This window comes from Zophobas morio, unplaced genomic scaffold, assembly GCF_036711695.1.
Source record: "Zophobas morio isolate AGI-343-1 ecotype UQ-CSIRO unplaced genomic scaffold, CSIRO_AGI_Zmor_V1 ptg000568l, whole genome shotgun sequence".
In the NCBI taxonomy this organism is placed as follows: domain Eukaryota; kingdom Metazoa; phylum Arthropoda; class Insecta; order Coleoptera; family Tenebrionidae; genus Zophobas; species Zophobas morio.
The window spans coordinates 25,378-38,934 of record NW_026972671.1 but is presented as its reverse complement, the minus strand read 5'-3'; the positions used below and the strand labels follow the sequence as shown (position 1 = coordinate 38,934).

The following is a 13,557-nucleotide window of genomic DNA, read 5'->3' as shown; positions in this document are numbered from 1 at the left end:
AGAAACTTTGTCTATAGAGTGCTGCCCCTTCAGCTCCCCCAGAAAAAGATAACTTTGTACACAGTTAGAAAAACCTCCATTCTTTGTAGAATTTTCCGCCTCTAGTTGTTATAGCCTAGTCGATTCGAATATAATAGCTAGAAAAAGGTGTGAAAAGATTAGGGAGAAGGTAAGTAAAATTGGGAAAGAGCAAAATTATGGAACTAGAGCGGGGAATAAAAATGCCTGACTATGCCCCAAAACAGAGAAACAGAACTAATGAAAAAAGTTAAGCCCCTGGAGGGCATAACAGTCACAAGAGGCTAGTAAACAATAAAAGCTAGCGGCGGCTATAAATAATAACTATGAGGGGTTATATATACCACTATCTATATTTAGTTTATCGTGCAAATAATAGGTCCGTTAGTGGGGCTCCATCTCACGAATGATATAGTACGCTAAACGAAGTTTAAGCGTAGTCACCACTAAACGTGCTATCTGGTAGTCATTGAAACAACAATGAAAAAGGGTGACCACTAGTACTGTCTTTCTAAACATTGAGAAGACTTCTGACCGAGTTCGACTTTGTCTTGAGCAAGCTACACACTGTCAATCTCACGCAAATCGTAAAAAAATGGTCTGGTCTTAAGCGTTTAAGTGGGGATCCTTGCCATATCGCAACGGGGATTCAGCATGACTCTCCTCGCCTTGCTATGCGCACTCTTTACGAGGGAGATAGATCTATCAATTAACGCTATTGGGTGGATAGTCCTTAAGGTCCGCTGATACGATGATATATTCGCCATCAATATTATCCATTTTACCATTCTAGCACCAGCAGCTTTATCTCGAGGAGCTTCCTAGCAGGTATTAAAATTGAGACCTCCATATTAACGTAAACTTAACTGACGAAACAATCAGCACGTGAAGTACGTGGTGGCAAAGATAAAGCATTGGACTCTTAATCTGTTTAAATAAACTTTTTTAATCTATTATAAATATCTAGTAAAGCTAGTTAAATTAATGTTTACTTAGTTGTCCTTTAGACTACTAAATTATTTTTTTAACTTCGACCAAAATACCCTCTAGATTGTAACTATTACCTCAACCTAATCGCTGATCCTCTAGACCAAGCAGAACTAAAACAACAAAGACGTGGTGAACACCAAGAAGAAAAAAGGTATCTAATAACTTGCTTGGCTGCTATCTGATGTTGGTTTCCATAAACCTTAAGGTGTTGTACCAGCTTATTTACAGAGGTCGCAATATCTGGCCTAATGCCGCTTGCGAGATATTGCAGGGATCCTATTAATTCGTTATCAAAACAGTTGTGTAGTGAAATAGAAGTTTTCAAGGGGTACCTACTTATAGGACACATCGCGGAACTTGACGGTGGTCTTTTTAAATTCGTGTAAGACGTTCATTATCATGAAATTCTAATTTATTTATAATTTGGTCCCTATTTCTTTAATTGGAACAGCAAATAAGTTTTCTTATGACCCTTCCTTGGAAGATTTCCTATTAATAAAAGTAATACTGGTGTCTTTGAAGCCATGATCATATGTAATTAAGATGCAGTGGATAGCGCTTTCATTACTGTAAAAAACGCATGGCTCAATCTTAAATTGGTTAAAACCCATTCCTTTAAGTTTATATTTAATTAACTCAACTCAAATTATCCCGCTTGTTTAGTTCCATATATTAAGGGATAGACACTTATAGTAAGTTTGGCCTTTGTAAATTAGTTCAAATTTAATAGGTATTATACCAACGTATTTACCCAAGTCGGCGGTAAGTTAGCAATTTTAAATAAAATTGTAGTTGTTTTAAAGCAAACTGATGAGCAAGTACTAGAAGTAAATGAGGCGTTTTTTTTTTCTTCTAAAGATTACGGTGCTCATAAAGTCATATATCAATGCCGTGAACTTAAGAAAAACTTCTAAAACAGAGCCGAGATCTATAAATGCCGTCTTCCTTAATTTTTTTAAGAATGCCATAGAGTATCTTCCAAACAGGTTTCCGTACTCTCAAGAGCTCACAATTCTTCGAGCACGCCATATTTCATCTTATAAGGTTTCCTTTGCGTTATTTGGTACAGACCCCTCGATTACCGTTAAAGTTAGAGGTTTGAATTCGATATCTCTAATATTATTAGTTATTACCCGTCATCAAAGGTTACTTATATTTGTTTCTTTTAACTTTCGAACATGTACCATTGAACCATAACAATTTTCCGGTGTTCTAAATTCTACCTTAACTTGCTAACCAAGTGCACGCATGTACGGGTTATTAGTGTAAAGTTTGGGGCTTGGAGTGGGTCTGCATATTATTGGTTCAGGTCCTGTTCTCACTTCTTTATCACTACTTTGGGAGGAGTTGCTTTCTTCGAACCTTTCGTTACAGCTATCACTAACTTATCATTAAAGTGAGTTACAACATTTTTTGTTGGTACAAACTTTAATAGAATTTCCCTAAAATTTATTCTTTTAACCAGTTTATTTCGTAGCTGTACTATAAATTCAATAACAATTTCCACAGGGATCTCGAGATGGGCCTGAAGAATTCTTTTGGCGCTGTTATATAAAAGTTTTCCGCACTTAACTTGAAAGATTACTTGCCGTACCATTGTCCAAGTGAATTTTCCTCATAAATTACCTATTACCCAGTATCTAAAAAGTTTGCTACAACAACTGAAACAGCGGATTTGTAGCTCGTAAATACTATTCATACGTACCTTGTTCGTTTAATAAAAACGGTAGTAACCCATTTAATTTCCGTCCAGTGATAACGGGTAAGTTCCGTGTAAATCAAATATACTTTCTTTAAATAAACTAAAGGAAGAATAATTTTACTAAGTTTCCTTTGAACGTTTTCATTTCTTATATTGTCTTCGTTACATATAATAACAGGATAATTTTCTTATATATTCTTACATTCAAAAGTCATTACATTAATAACCTTCGTAAGACTAGTGGTCCCAAAGAGACCCATTATTTCAAGCCATTACAAGTTTCGATCTAACAAAGCAGACGATGTAAGATTTCAGTAATCAACCATTGCAGGCTCTTTGGGCTATCTTCCATTGCTCAGAGTGGATAAAAATTAGTTCGTTCTTCAACGTCATTCCGCATTATTGCCATGTTATTGAAAAGTACTGCTTTCTTTTTGCCACATTTTTTACCGACGCTTGTTAAATTATAGTCGCATGATGGGTTAAATAAAGCCCTGCTATTATTGTATACGCCTTCTTCAGGACCTTGACAGTTTCTAAAAGGCCTTGTACTGACTCGGCAATAAGCCGGATATTTTTAACCAGATTTGCAAGTTTAATGATGGGCAACTGGGGCTAGAATCGAGTATATCCCTGTTAAGTATATAAGGATAAGTAGAATGACGGTGAGTGAAAGCATTAAAAGCGAATTTATAATAAATTTCCAATAAATTTTGCTTTGCATCGACTTTCAAGATGCCCAATCTTCCTGCAAAAACGACATACTGTAATAATATGACAATAGAAAGCTTCAGGAGGACCATATTTCCTGTATTATGTGCGAGCTTGTTTCCGAGTATAAAAATTACCAGAGCGCGCGGGTTCCCTATGAAAATCATCATCAGAGCTATTCCTTTTTTATAATAATTATTCCTTTTGGCTTCTCGGTTAACCTTTATCATCGACTTCAAAGCTTCATGGGAATCGTCAACATTGAGGATGGGGTTTTGCCAGGACTCCGCTGGTAAAGTGACGGTTCTATAAGCCATCTCTTTTAAAATTTCCTTTAGCATGGGCACTTGCATTTAAACAAACTCCGTTTGCCATCATTCGTAAAGGCATTGACGTATCTGCCGAATTTTATATCTTCTGTTATCAAAACGGTATTGGAATGTGCAATTATCCTTACAGCCAAACCAATTATTCTATCTCCTAAAACTGTGGCAACTTCGCCAGTCTTTAAATTTTACTTCCTGTAATTTTCTTTCTAAAGTCAAGTTGATTACTGATAATTTGGGATTTTCCTTATTTTCTAATTCATCCCGAAGTAATTTAACCTCATCGACTTTCGTGGTGACTCCATACTTCTGTTCCGTCCGACCAATTAGCCTTTTATATTCTAACAATTAAAAAGAGGCTTGGGTCAATACTTGAGAGTGTGGCGTCCCGAGCGATCGCTTTTTCCTTCTTCGCGTTCAGTTAAAGAACTTTTGTAGAGGACCGAACTTCCTCTCTATTAAAAACAACTCATTCTCTATCTTCCAGTTAAAGAATTGATCACGGATTTTTAGCTATTCTTTCAATGTGAAGCCCATCTTACTAATTTATTAATAAACAATTCAAAAAATAAAGTAATTACTACCTGTTGCGATGTTTTTGATGACATCTCGATTTGGTAACATCTCGACTATCGCCACTTTCCATCGCCCGGGAAAATAGCCCGAAGGTCAATACCTAGTTAAGGAGGCAGCACAGATGACTCATCGCAGCCTCTGGCAGTTTTTAAGAACAGATAAGTGATGCCGTTAAGGAAGGGGACCTTTCTCTTCGGTAGCACTTTGTTAATTTATTTAATCTCATATGTGGTAAACAACTTTAACAGTCGAAATAAGATTAGGCGCAAGGGAAGCAGACGGCGAACACTGGTCAGCTAGATCAGCAAAAAGTTTTGCTTTGCCTTCATCACTTTCGGCTACGGCAGCGCCGCTTCGAAGTGGTGCCCCAGTCGAATGCCCGCGATTTCTAACTCTCTTAACAAATTTTTAAAAGGAGGCGCGACCGATGTCACCAGCTTCCAATGCTTCATTTAATTTGTTATCCCATTGGTAGCTTGTTTGCGCCATCACGTGCCGGTAATGGCGGTTTAACATGACTACTCGGATGAGTACCAACGCTCGCATATTAATGCCTAGGCGCTCAGGGCGGTACACAACTTCGCCTGCCGTCGTTGCTGTGCTATGAGCTTTTGTCACCGCGAGTTCGAATTCGACCACAGCACTGTTTTGTTTAGCAAGAGTTTCGAGTGGTGTTGAAAACGGTGAGAATCGCCTTCTCGAGCAGTTCGGTGGATTTGTTTCAGTTCGTGTCGGATTGTAATGTCTTTATTGCTTCCTTTTCGTTGCCTAATTCGATCAGGTTAGGCAAATGATCCGACGACGACTTACTCAGCGCCTCAAAAGCCGTTAAGGGGCATATACCCTTTAACGCGGAGATATTCAGCTCGTCCACTATGTCCGTCTTCCTCGCCATTTGTGTAGCAACTGTTCTAAGACCATCAACCGGCGTTCCTCAGCGTTAACCTCAGGGGTGTAGTTGCATCGGTTTACAACCTGGCAGTTCGACGCAGGATATTTACAGTTAAAATCCCGCATAGAATGGCCGGGAGAGAGTTAAGAGTGGTTGGCTTGGTGGTTTATAGATTGCAATCACAATCATGGGCCTCCGGTCTAGCCAGGTTAAGGGTAATAACAACTGCCTCCAAAATGCTATTATATTGTGTTGGATGCTTCTTTCGATTAGTATAGCTACTCCTCCACTGGTGTACAACAGATCCCGGCGATATGTCGCAAAGTTACATTTGGAGAGAGTTGGTTTCGCTGACGAAATAAATATCTATTCTTTAGCGTTGCATTAACTCCTACAACTTGTGTTGTCGAGTAACTGAGTCTGCATTATCAGAGTAAGATTAGTTGTAGGGTACGCTTGGTACAGCCTCACTCTTAGGCAGGCAGGGTATAGTTAGGGTAAAGGTAGCATCTGGAGCAGACATTGGATGTGGTGGTCGCGAAGAGTGGTCGGCTGTTAAAGGTTTCCGTGTATAACATTCACAGCCCCGGTAGGTGTATGAGTCTCGCCAGAATTGGCACATCGAGCAGGCGAGTTTCGTGTTTCAAAAAACTATGTTGTCAAATGGCCGCATTTGAAGCACTGAGGTGCCCTAGCACAGAAGCATGCGCGACCAAAGTTCTTCCCTTCTTAATTTGTAGATGAGAATTAGCCTTTATTTCTGATAGCTTTAGTCGTTTGGTTCTGGGTATATCCATTAGCACTAATGGACGTTTCTTCCTTCCGTGTGCATAAGTGACACTCGGAGATGCCTTGCGCGCGCCGGTCCTTCTCGTCGGTGAAAATGTCGGGTTTACTAAAACTTTCAAGGATAACAAATTTGAATATGGCTTCTCTTCAGGTTTATATTAGAATGATGTAGTTGTTGATTGCACTTTATCGCTGTGATAGCGGAATATCCTCCGGCCTGATAATATTTTAACTCCAAGACGCGTATTTTATGGCCTCGGGATAGCTGCACAATTTGTACGAAAAGGGGCCACTTTTGCTTTTCACAAAGAATAATGGGTATGTTTTAATTATTACGAGTTCGCAGGAAGCTTACCACAGCAGAAGAGAAGCCTAGAGGTCCAATTTTATTTTAAGGGTTTCGTAAACATATTTATAACTTTTTAGTTAATTATATACTCATATTTCAAAGACTGAAATATTAAGAATTATTCTCAGATTTATAAAAGAGGTTCAGAGCAACAGCATTGATCCTTACTCGTTAGATCGTTATGGGGGCACTGTCAAAAGCGCTGTCCAGCTCCACGTCAACGGTGTCGCGTGAAGCACTTGAGAGTTTCTCTGAGTCTCTAATGACTTTCAAGTTGTTATTATCCTTATAGGAGGCTATTACCATTTTTATTATAATTATACTAATTACTATTATTCTTACGTGTAATATTTTTACTATTACTGTGGTTGTTAAAAGTTATACTATTATTAATGACGCTATTATGGGAACCATTGGTCACAAGATCAGTGCTACTACTACTACTATTATTAGTATTAGCTCGCTATCTTCTAGTATAACCTCAAAAGCAATTTGATGATTAAAAATTTTAAGGCTGAATATACATTATTATTGTTAGTTATACTATCAGGAGGCACCTTTCCCCTTTTAGCCTTATTTTTATCCTAGGTGGTTTAGTAAAAGCAAAAATTTTTGCATTGTAGAATTTAACTCTTTTTTTCTTTTAAGTTTTTCAATACAGCTAATAAGTTAGCAATTAATACAAGAAGCCCTTATTTATAGATAAGACCCAATTAATATAAAGATAAATATATTTTTTAAAGAAAAAGAAATTAGGCAAAGATAAAGAAAATAATAAATTTAAAATATAAAATATATATGTAAGAGAGGTAATAAATAGTAAGTAGTTATATATTTAGGTAGTTTAAGTTTTCAGATATATGTAAGTATACTTTAAGTAAAGCGCTATGTTAGTAGGGGTTAATTATTTTTCGCAAATACTAAGCAGTTGAGGTGCCCAGGCCCACGCTCTCAACGGTATAACTGCAAAGAAAAAGAACCGCTACACGCCCCCGGCAGAGGCGACTAGACTTTTGAGGGCTCGAGTGTTCCAACGCTAATCGATCGAGCACAGGGAAGACCATTAAGTACTGAATATATATTTTTCCCTCTTTACATACGACTGACTAAACGCAAAGTTGAGGTGTTACCAAAGTAAATCGTTCGCTCGGTTGCGGTTTTGGTTACTATTTTAAAAATAAGGCACGAGGGGGTTTTCTTTAATCCTTTGAATGTCTTTAGTTTGCTTATGACTTTTCATAGTGAGCTACCTCTCAAGCAAATAATTTTCTAAGGACCCTTATTTATTATGAGCAATTCTCGGAAGAGCAGCGCTAAAATATTTGGAAAAACAAAAGAAAAGAAGAAACCAACCCTTAACATACAATATGACCTATTTGTTAATTATAATCGTGTACACAATCTTTTTAGCTCCTAATCACTTAATAAATGTGCTTAGAGTTTCCGTAAAGTTTCTGGAACCAGCAACATAATCCCTGTTCCGAAGAATTCTATTAGCCCCAGTGTAGAGCTTGGTCAACAAGTCGGCTTTATTTTTTGTATCATCCTTTTTTATTAGAGTAATTTACTCTCTTCGATAAAAAAGGCCCCCATTCCTAAAAGAAATATTGAATTTTCAAAGTTAGTTAAATTAAATATAAATTTTGAAAGACTTTACGAGGTAGTGCAGGCAAAGCTAAGGAATGATGAGTTTTATGTAAGCTGAGCTTGACTTATCTATAACACCTACTAATTTTTTTGATTTAGGATGTTTTAACTTTTCCACTTAAAGATATTTCTGTAGTTCGCGAAAAGAAGGGTTTAGTCTTTATATATGTAAATAGCAGTTGCCATTATGCATGAAAATAAATAGAATTCAGTACAATTGAAAAGCCCAAGTTGCCAGGTGGAGAAACTCCAGAATATATAAAACAGGTGGCATTGTTATACCAACTTTACAAGTGGTTATTATAAATTATTTTCACCCATCATAAAGATATTTATGGAGCAACTAAGAGACTATTGCATCGTGAAGTTTAATTACTCCAACTATTCTTTGGAAAGCAGGAATCCTGGTTTGCTGGTCTTCTTTATTTCACCTCTTTATTTATTAATCCCATCAACTCTAAAGTTACAGACAGCCAAGTTCGAAAGGCAATTTATGAAGTCGATATGGTCTTTTTATGCTACTTTACTTTGTAAATTTTAACTTTATATTAACTACTAATAGGAACCGAAAACTTCTCTGGAAATACTTAGTGCGGATAATAAATTTTTTACCGGTGGTTTTATACGATAGTGTGTAAAAGGCTTTCATCTTTTTTATTTATTTATTTTTGCTTTGGTTCTATCATGCATTGTAGATCCTAATGTTATTAGCAAAAGTCTCACAAATGTAGAAAACTACAAAATTCCTCGTACTGGTTATTTAATTTACTTATTTAAACTTTATAGTTTTTTTTCTGCTTATTTTTTATAGCAGTTTTTAGTAAAAAGTTTATTATATTTTTTTAAGTTACCAGATACGAAGTTTTCTCCTTATTCAATCTCCTGATTAGCGAGACTCAAACTTTTGGTACTTGAGTTCTTCCTTCTTTCCCCTAATTTTTAACGACTTTCCTAAGACAAAACGCATCGGAACCAAGCCGAAGAGTTGGGTGTGTATTTTATTTTTCTTCATGTTCTTTTATTAATTTTATGTAAGAGCGGCGTTGCGGAAACTTTTGTCTTGCGTTTTCATCCCCGAAGAATCAGAAGCGGTACCCATGCTATCAATTATATAACCTAGTGGGACTCTACTGGTAAAAAAACGTGTAACTTTAGAATCAGAGTCGAAATATTGGGCGTTGAGTTGCTTCCGAAGTGCGATATTGAGCCTCTGCACGTTTCTGTGGCTCTTCATGATCTCGGTCTCTCTCGCTTCTTGAGTATTGTCTTCCCTTTGAAACACTGCAGAACAAAGATGGGCGAAGTAAAATTAGCGAATCTTTTTACCCAAACGTGAACACGGACGCTCTTGCTGCTTTATTAACCAGAAACCAGTTAGCTTCTTTTTTATATACAGCTGTAAATTTTAAATGCTCTGCTTTAATTTTTTAGGCACGGAACGGTGGATGCCGCCACCAAGGCGACCTCCGCAATCTTCACTTATACCGCTGGTGCAAGCAAGTATCTTATAGTAAAGGTGAACTTATTTTTTCCCTTTTTCGTTACTTTGCTGACCTCTGAAAATGTCCAGGCCTACAGGGCCTCTATAGGAAATGTGTACGATCCCTACTCCCGCGATAGCGAAAACGCGAAGGCCATCGCTAAGCATATTTCTGGTGTATTTCTGATGTGCTTATATTCCGTAACTGCATATGTATTGTTTATGTTCCTGCAGTCGTGGAGGCTACAATTTCGCGGGTGGGCGTGTTGTGGCAGCCGTTTTTTTGGTGCTTCCTGCCCCTTTCAGGTACTCGCAGGCTCAATTTCCGCACTTACTCCATGGCGGCTCACTTTCCTATTCAGACCTCAACAGCCATCGCGGGGAGGCCATATATGCTGTCAATACGCTTTATAGGCAAGATCCGTCCTCCAACTTCGAAGAAAAGGACATCTACAAGGTCTCGCCCAGGCAGCCACTTGGATTTCCTCTACTAATATTGCTGTTCTACTGAAGCTCATATCGGAGGAGTCAGCTAAGAGGATGGGGTCTTTAAAAAAGCACAAGATTCTACCAGGCACGTTGAAGCTGACCATCATTCGATTGGAAGAGGGCGACAACGTGGTACTTCTCGTGGTTCTCGTGGATTACATGCACTATTAAACGAGTTTTTATTGGCTAGCCTAATTGTGTTGATCCCATGATGCGGCCCTTGTCCCCCTCAAGTGGGCGCGCTGGCGTTGTGCGGATTATTCAAGGTGATCAGGCTGCCCTGCATGACTTCGTGTGGCTATACGCATTGAGTGATAGACTTTACCTCGGATCCCAAAGCCGGCATGGAGTTAATGAACTGCTGCTATGTCTACCCGCAGAACCTCGACTTCGAGAGCGTGATTCTCTTTGTACGCCCTCATACTTTTCTTGTTTTTGTTCCTGCGACTGTTCTTTTTTTAAGAAAAATTTTAGAAATCTCGTACTAAAGTTTGAAGTTTTTGATAGCGACTCCTCTACTGCCGTTCCTCTTTCGGTTGGTTTGTTCTTCTTTTTCTTCTTATGCAACGCTTTTCCCGTCCGTGCACGGCAGTTAATCTACGGGACTATGCAAGGCCGCGCGCTTGTTAAGCACGTTTTCTCGACCGTAACCTACCACAACCGCTTTCCCAGCTACCACGATGTTTCCATCTTTAGTGACTTTTGAGTCTCTTCGCGGAATCTCCTTTGCGTGCAGGAGATAAAAGTTTGTCTGCCTCTAGCGCTTGCTCCCCGCCTGCACATCAAAGTTACCATCTACCACGTGCATATCAAATCATCCAAAAGGCATGATGCCGACCCTCTTGAGCTTATCGGGTCACTTTGCTTATATTTTTTGGCGACACGTTACCCACATACGCTTGTTTTTCCCCTTTTTCATATTTCCCACTCACATGAAGATTTTCGGTCTTGCCTCTAGTAACCAATCAGCACTGTTTAATCGAGGATGGTGCTTACAGCCTACCGGTAGTACTCTACTGAGTACTCCCTCATGGGTCATTATAATTCTTGCTGAACAGGTGGCCTTAGAACTTCCCGACCAATACCTGCGCTATTGCCCCCTCGGCCAGTTGACCAATCAAGGCATGTTATTCTTCGTCTTTGAAAGTTAGTAGGCTGTGACATTTAGCGGATGTGCATGACACGTTTGGCATTGACTTTTAAGACTTAATCAACTTCTCAAATTTTAGCATCTTCTCCAATCGCCTGGTTGGGTGACGGTCGTCCTCTTTTTTCATTAACCTTCCGGGCTTATACCACCGTGAGTGTTTCTTGACCTCTTTGTTGAGAAATTAATAGAGTATTATTTTCCGACCAGCTTCACGTGCAGAATTCGACTTTGTTGACGGTTTTCCAAAGCGACGGTAGCATTAAATCTCGTAGTTTAGTGAGAAAAGAAGGTCCCCTTGACGCGGCCCCAAATTTGGAGCATCTGTACGGTTTGCAGTATGTCCCGAAAAACCAATTGAGCCGCTTTCTCCTGGTGAGCCTTTCTAGTATTTTGTGCTTCTTATATTTTACTGTCATTGGCGTTTGTAGGTTCTCCTAAAGAAGCTGCTTAGTATCATTAGCTGCAGTGACCACGAGACACTCCCGCAGGGCGCCACCACTGCGTTTCTGAACGTGCTGAACATAGTTAACGAGTCCGGTTCTGTTCTTTCTTCTTGTGCTTGTCTGTTGAAGGCATTAATCACATGTTGCCTTCGTAGGGGGTCGTAGCAAATGTCTCGACAACTTCGTTAAATACGGATTTTCTAATTTTTCTGGCGAAAATTCATATCTTTTCGAGAGGCTCATTACCATTTGGCGAGATTTTCTGTCTTCCGGTGGCGTATATGTTTATCTGCTCGACTTGGTTAGGCCACTCCGAGTTTTTCTTTTTAGGGAGCCAGGAGGCCGAAAATCTTACTCTCAGACACTCGTGGTTCTTATTTGAACTTATCGAAAAGAGCGCCATCTTGTACTTAGAAGAAAAGAACCTGTTTACGGGGTACGGGCAACGAGTTTTCTTATCCGGCCTCCACACATTTCTTACCCCCTTTGCTGTCCTGCAGACCTCGCAAAGGCCGCTTTACCAACCATGTGACCGCCAATTTCGAGGCTCTTATTTCCTTATTCAGTAAAAAAGTATTTCCTATATTTTTTGTAAAGACAGTCTCATTATTATATCCAATCCGCAAAGGTTTACCACGTCGTTATGTCGGACTCGCATTACCTTCTCGGGCAAAGCCTGAATCGCAACCTCGCCTTCTTCCTGCGGAACTGGTCTTTCGCACCAGCTCTATTGGTGCTCAGTGGCCTCTCACGCGCTTGTTGGCAGTCTCTCGTATATGGACCGCACGGTGGTCTTTGATCTTATTCAGCAACACGTGGCCATTCTGTCGGCTGATCAGCATCCGTCCCTTCTTGAAAATAAGACTTCTTTTATGCATGTCGTGCTTATGTACGAGCACTACTTGCCCATGTGCCTTCCGCTCCCAACAACTATTGTAATCGCTGTGGCGAAGACTACTGGCGGACCAGTTGAACTTATCTTTTCTTTTATCCAGAAAACCTCTGAACTGACCGTCACCAATCCTCTGTTCCTGGAGCGCCACGGCCTTCTCTCGTTGCTGATGAGCGAGGTTCCTCTTACGCCATCGCTGCTTCTGTGGGCCTCATCTCCATCTCATTCTGTACAGCTGCCTAAGCACCTCTCCGAACACGTGCTGGACAGACCTAAACGGAGTACGCTCATCTCTGTTACCAATAATAAGATAGATCGCTCCCTTTTGAATTCTGCAGGCCGCCCCTTTTTGATGTTCTTACAAGTTATTAAAGCTCTTTTTCGCAAAGTATTTTTTGACGAGCGTCACGCGAACATGAAGCTGTACCTTTTCATACAGCTCTTATCTCTGGTATATATAATACGGTTCTGCATAGAAAGCACAGAATTGCTTGCTTGCATTTCCCTCTTGTTCCTTTTGTTTTGGATAATTCTGCAAAGTTGTTACACACTTCCAGCGCAGGTATATTCCGTCCTCATTTTCTTTTTTTGTACAAGTTTTCCTCTTGTAAATAACTTTAGGAGCTCCTGATGTGGGTTCTACTTTAAAGTTTGCCAGCACTGAAACTCTTCCTTGCCTGTCCGATCTTTTGGACTTGAAAGAATCGCGAGACCTTTGTCTTCTGTTTCTCTCTTTGCTTTGCTACTTGGAGAAGGACTTTATCGTCGCTTGGCTTCAGGAGGTCTTCTTTGTCTGTTTAGAGGATGCTGTGAATATACTCTCACACACAGGAGAGTGTTATACGGAAGGAGGCGCTCGCTTCCGTCCTGGAGGCATGTGTTTACCACTTTAACTATTCCGGAAAGGTGTTACTTCTTTCATTGTGGGACCACGCATCCTATTATTTGTTTTTATGTAGGACGCTGTTGTCTTTTCACTTTTAAAGAAGGAAGGTTCTGATAAAAAGAAGGTTTCTGCCGAGCTTGCCAAAGTCACGCTTTCGGAGACCTATGAAAAGTGTCGCCCTAATATATCTATTAGTATTATAATGTGCTTTCTGTAG

General features: G+C 39.6%; 1 protein-coding gene and 2 long non-coding RNA genes across 7 annotated transcripts; 2 read left to right on the top strand and 1 right to left on the bottom strand.

The window, feature by feature from the left end:
- The first annotated feature begins 815 nt into the window (after positions 1-815).
- Positions 816-1,543, top strand: LOC135121371 (uncharacterized). Of its 2 annotated transcripts, none has more exons than XR_010278950.1 (3): positions 816-846; positions 1,069-1,159; positions 1,214-1,543. It is a non-coding gene; the product is annotated as an uncharacterized LOC135121371 (long non-coding RNA). The 2 variants fall into 2 exon arrangements; XR_010278949.1 differs by having other exon boundaries at positions 827-908.
- Positions 1,544-2,456: 913 nt separating this feature from the next.
- On the bottom strand, positions 2,457-4,691 carry LOC135121345 (uncharacterized). 4 transcript variants are annotated; one of them, XR_010278932.1, is made up of 5 exons: positions 4,509-4,691; positions 4,332-4,461; positions 3,879-4,284; positions 2,938-3,819; positions 2,457-2,867 (listed from the first exon to the last, which is right to left on the bottom strand). It is a non-coding gene; the product is annotated as an uncharacterized LOC135121345 (long non-coding RNA). The 4 variants fall into 4 exon arrangements; XR_010278930.1 differs by having other exon boundaries at positions 2,938-4,056; positions 4,120-4,284; XR_010278929.1 differs by having other exon boundaries at positions 2,938-4,284.
- Positions 4,692-8,100: 3,409 nt separating this feature from the next.
- On the top strand, positions 8,101-13,557 carry LOC135121326 (dedicator of cytokinesis protein 10-like). Its single transcript, XM_064045645.1, has 38 exons — positions 8,101-8,151; positions 8,206-8,267; positions 8,329-8,407; positions 8,464-8,507; positions 8,563-8,614; positions 8,696-8,755; positions 8,848-8,907; positions 8,957-8,989; positions 9,037-9,091; positions 9,156-9,241; positions 9,295-9,373; positions 9,432-9,516; positions 9,571-9,655; positions 9,715-9,786; positions 9,843-9,937; positions 9,994-10,101; positions 10,160-10,235; positions 10,288-10,379; positions 10,433-10,504; positions 10,562-10,651; positions 10,706-10,824; positions 10,908-10,974; positions 11,028-11,091; positions 11,199-11,269; positions 11,327-11,491; positions 11,548-11,656; positions 11,718-11,834; positions 11,893-11,998; positions 12,063-12,135; positions 12,191-12,273; positions 12,329-12,497; positions 12,558-12,632; positions 12,690-12,735; positions 12,793-12,877; positions 12,931-13,016; positions 13,076-13,236; positions 13,286-13,360; positions 13,414-13,557. The coding sequence occupies exons 3-38, from the start codon at positions 8,335-8,337 to the stop codon at positions 13,555-13,557; spliced, it is 3,132 nt and encodes a 1,043-aa protein (XP_063901715.1). The 5' UTR covers positions 8,101-8,151; positions 8,206-8,267; positions 8,329-8,334.

What these genes read in the sequence shown, in the direction of transcription:
- LOC135121326 (XM_064045645.1), top strand. Translation starts at nt 8,335, where the DNA reads ATGGAGCAACTAAGAGACTATTGCATCGTGAAGTTTAATTACTCCAAC. An exon ending in TGGAAGAGGGCGACAACGTG is followed by an intron (nt 10,102 to 10,159) that starts GTACTTCTCGTG and finishes TTTATTGGCTAG; the next exon opens with CCTAATTGTGTTGATCCCAT. An exon ending in AATTGAGCCGCTTTCTCCTG is followed by an intron (nt 11,492 to 11,547) that starts GTGAGCCTTTCT and finishes TGGCGTTTGTAG; the next exon opens with GTTCTCCTAAAGAAGCTGCT.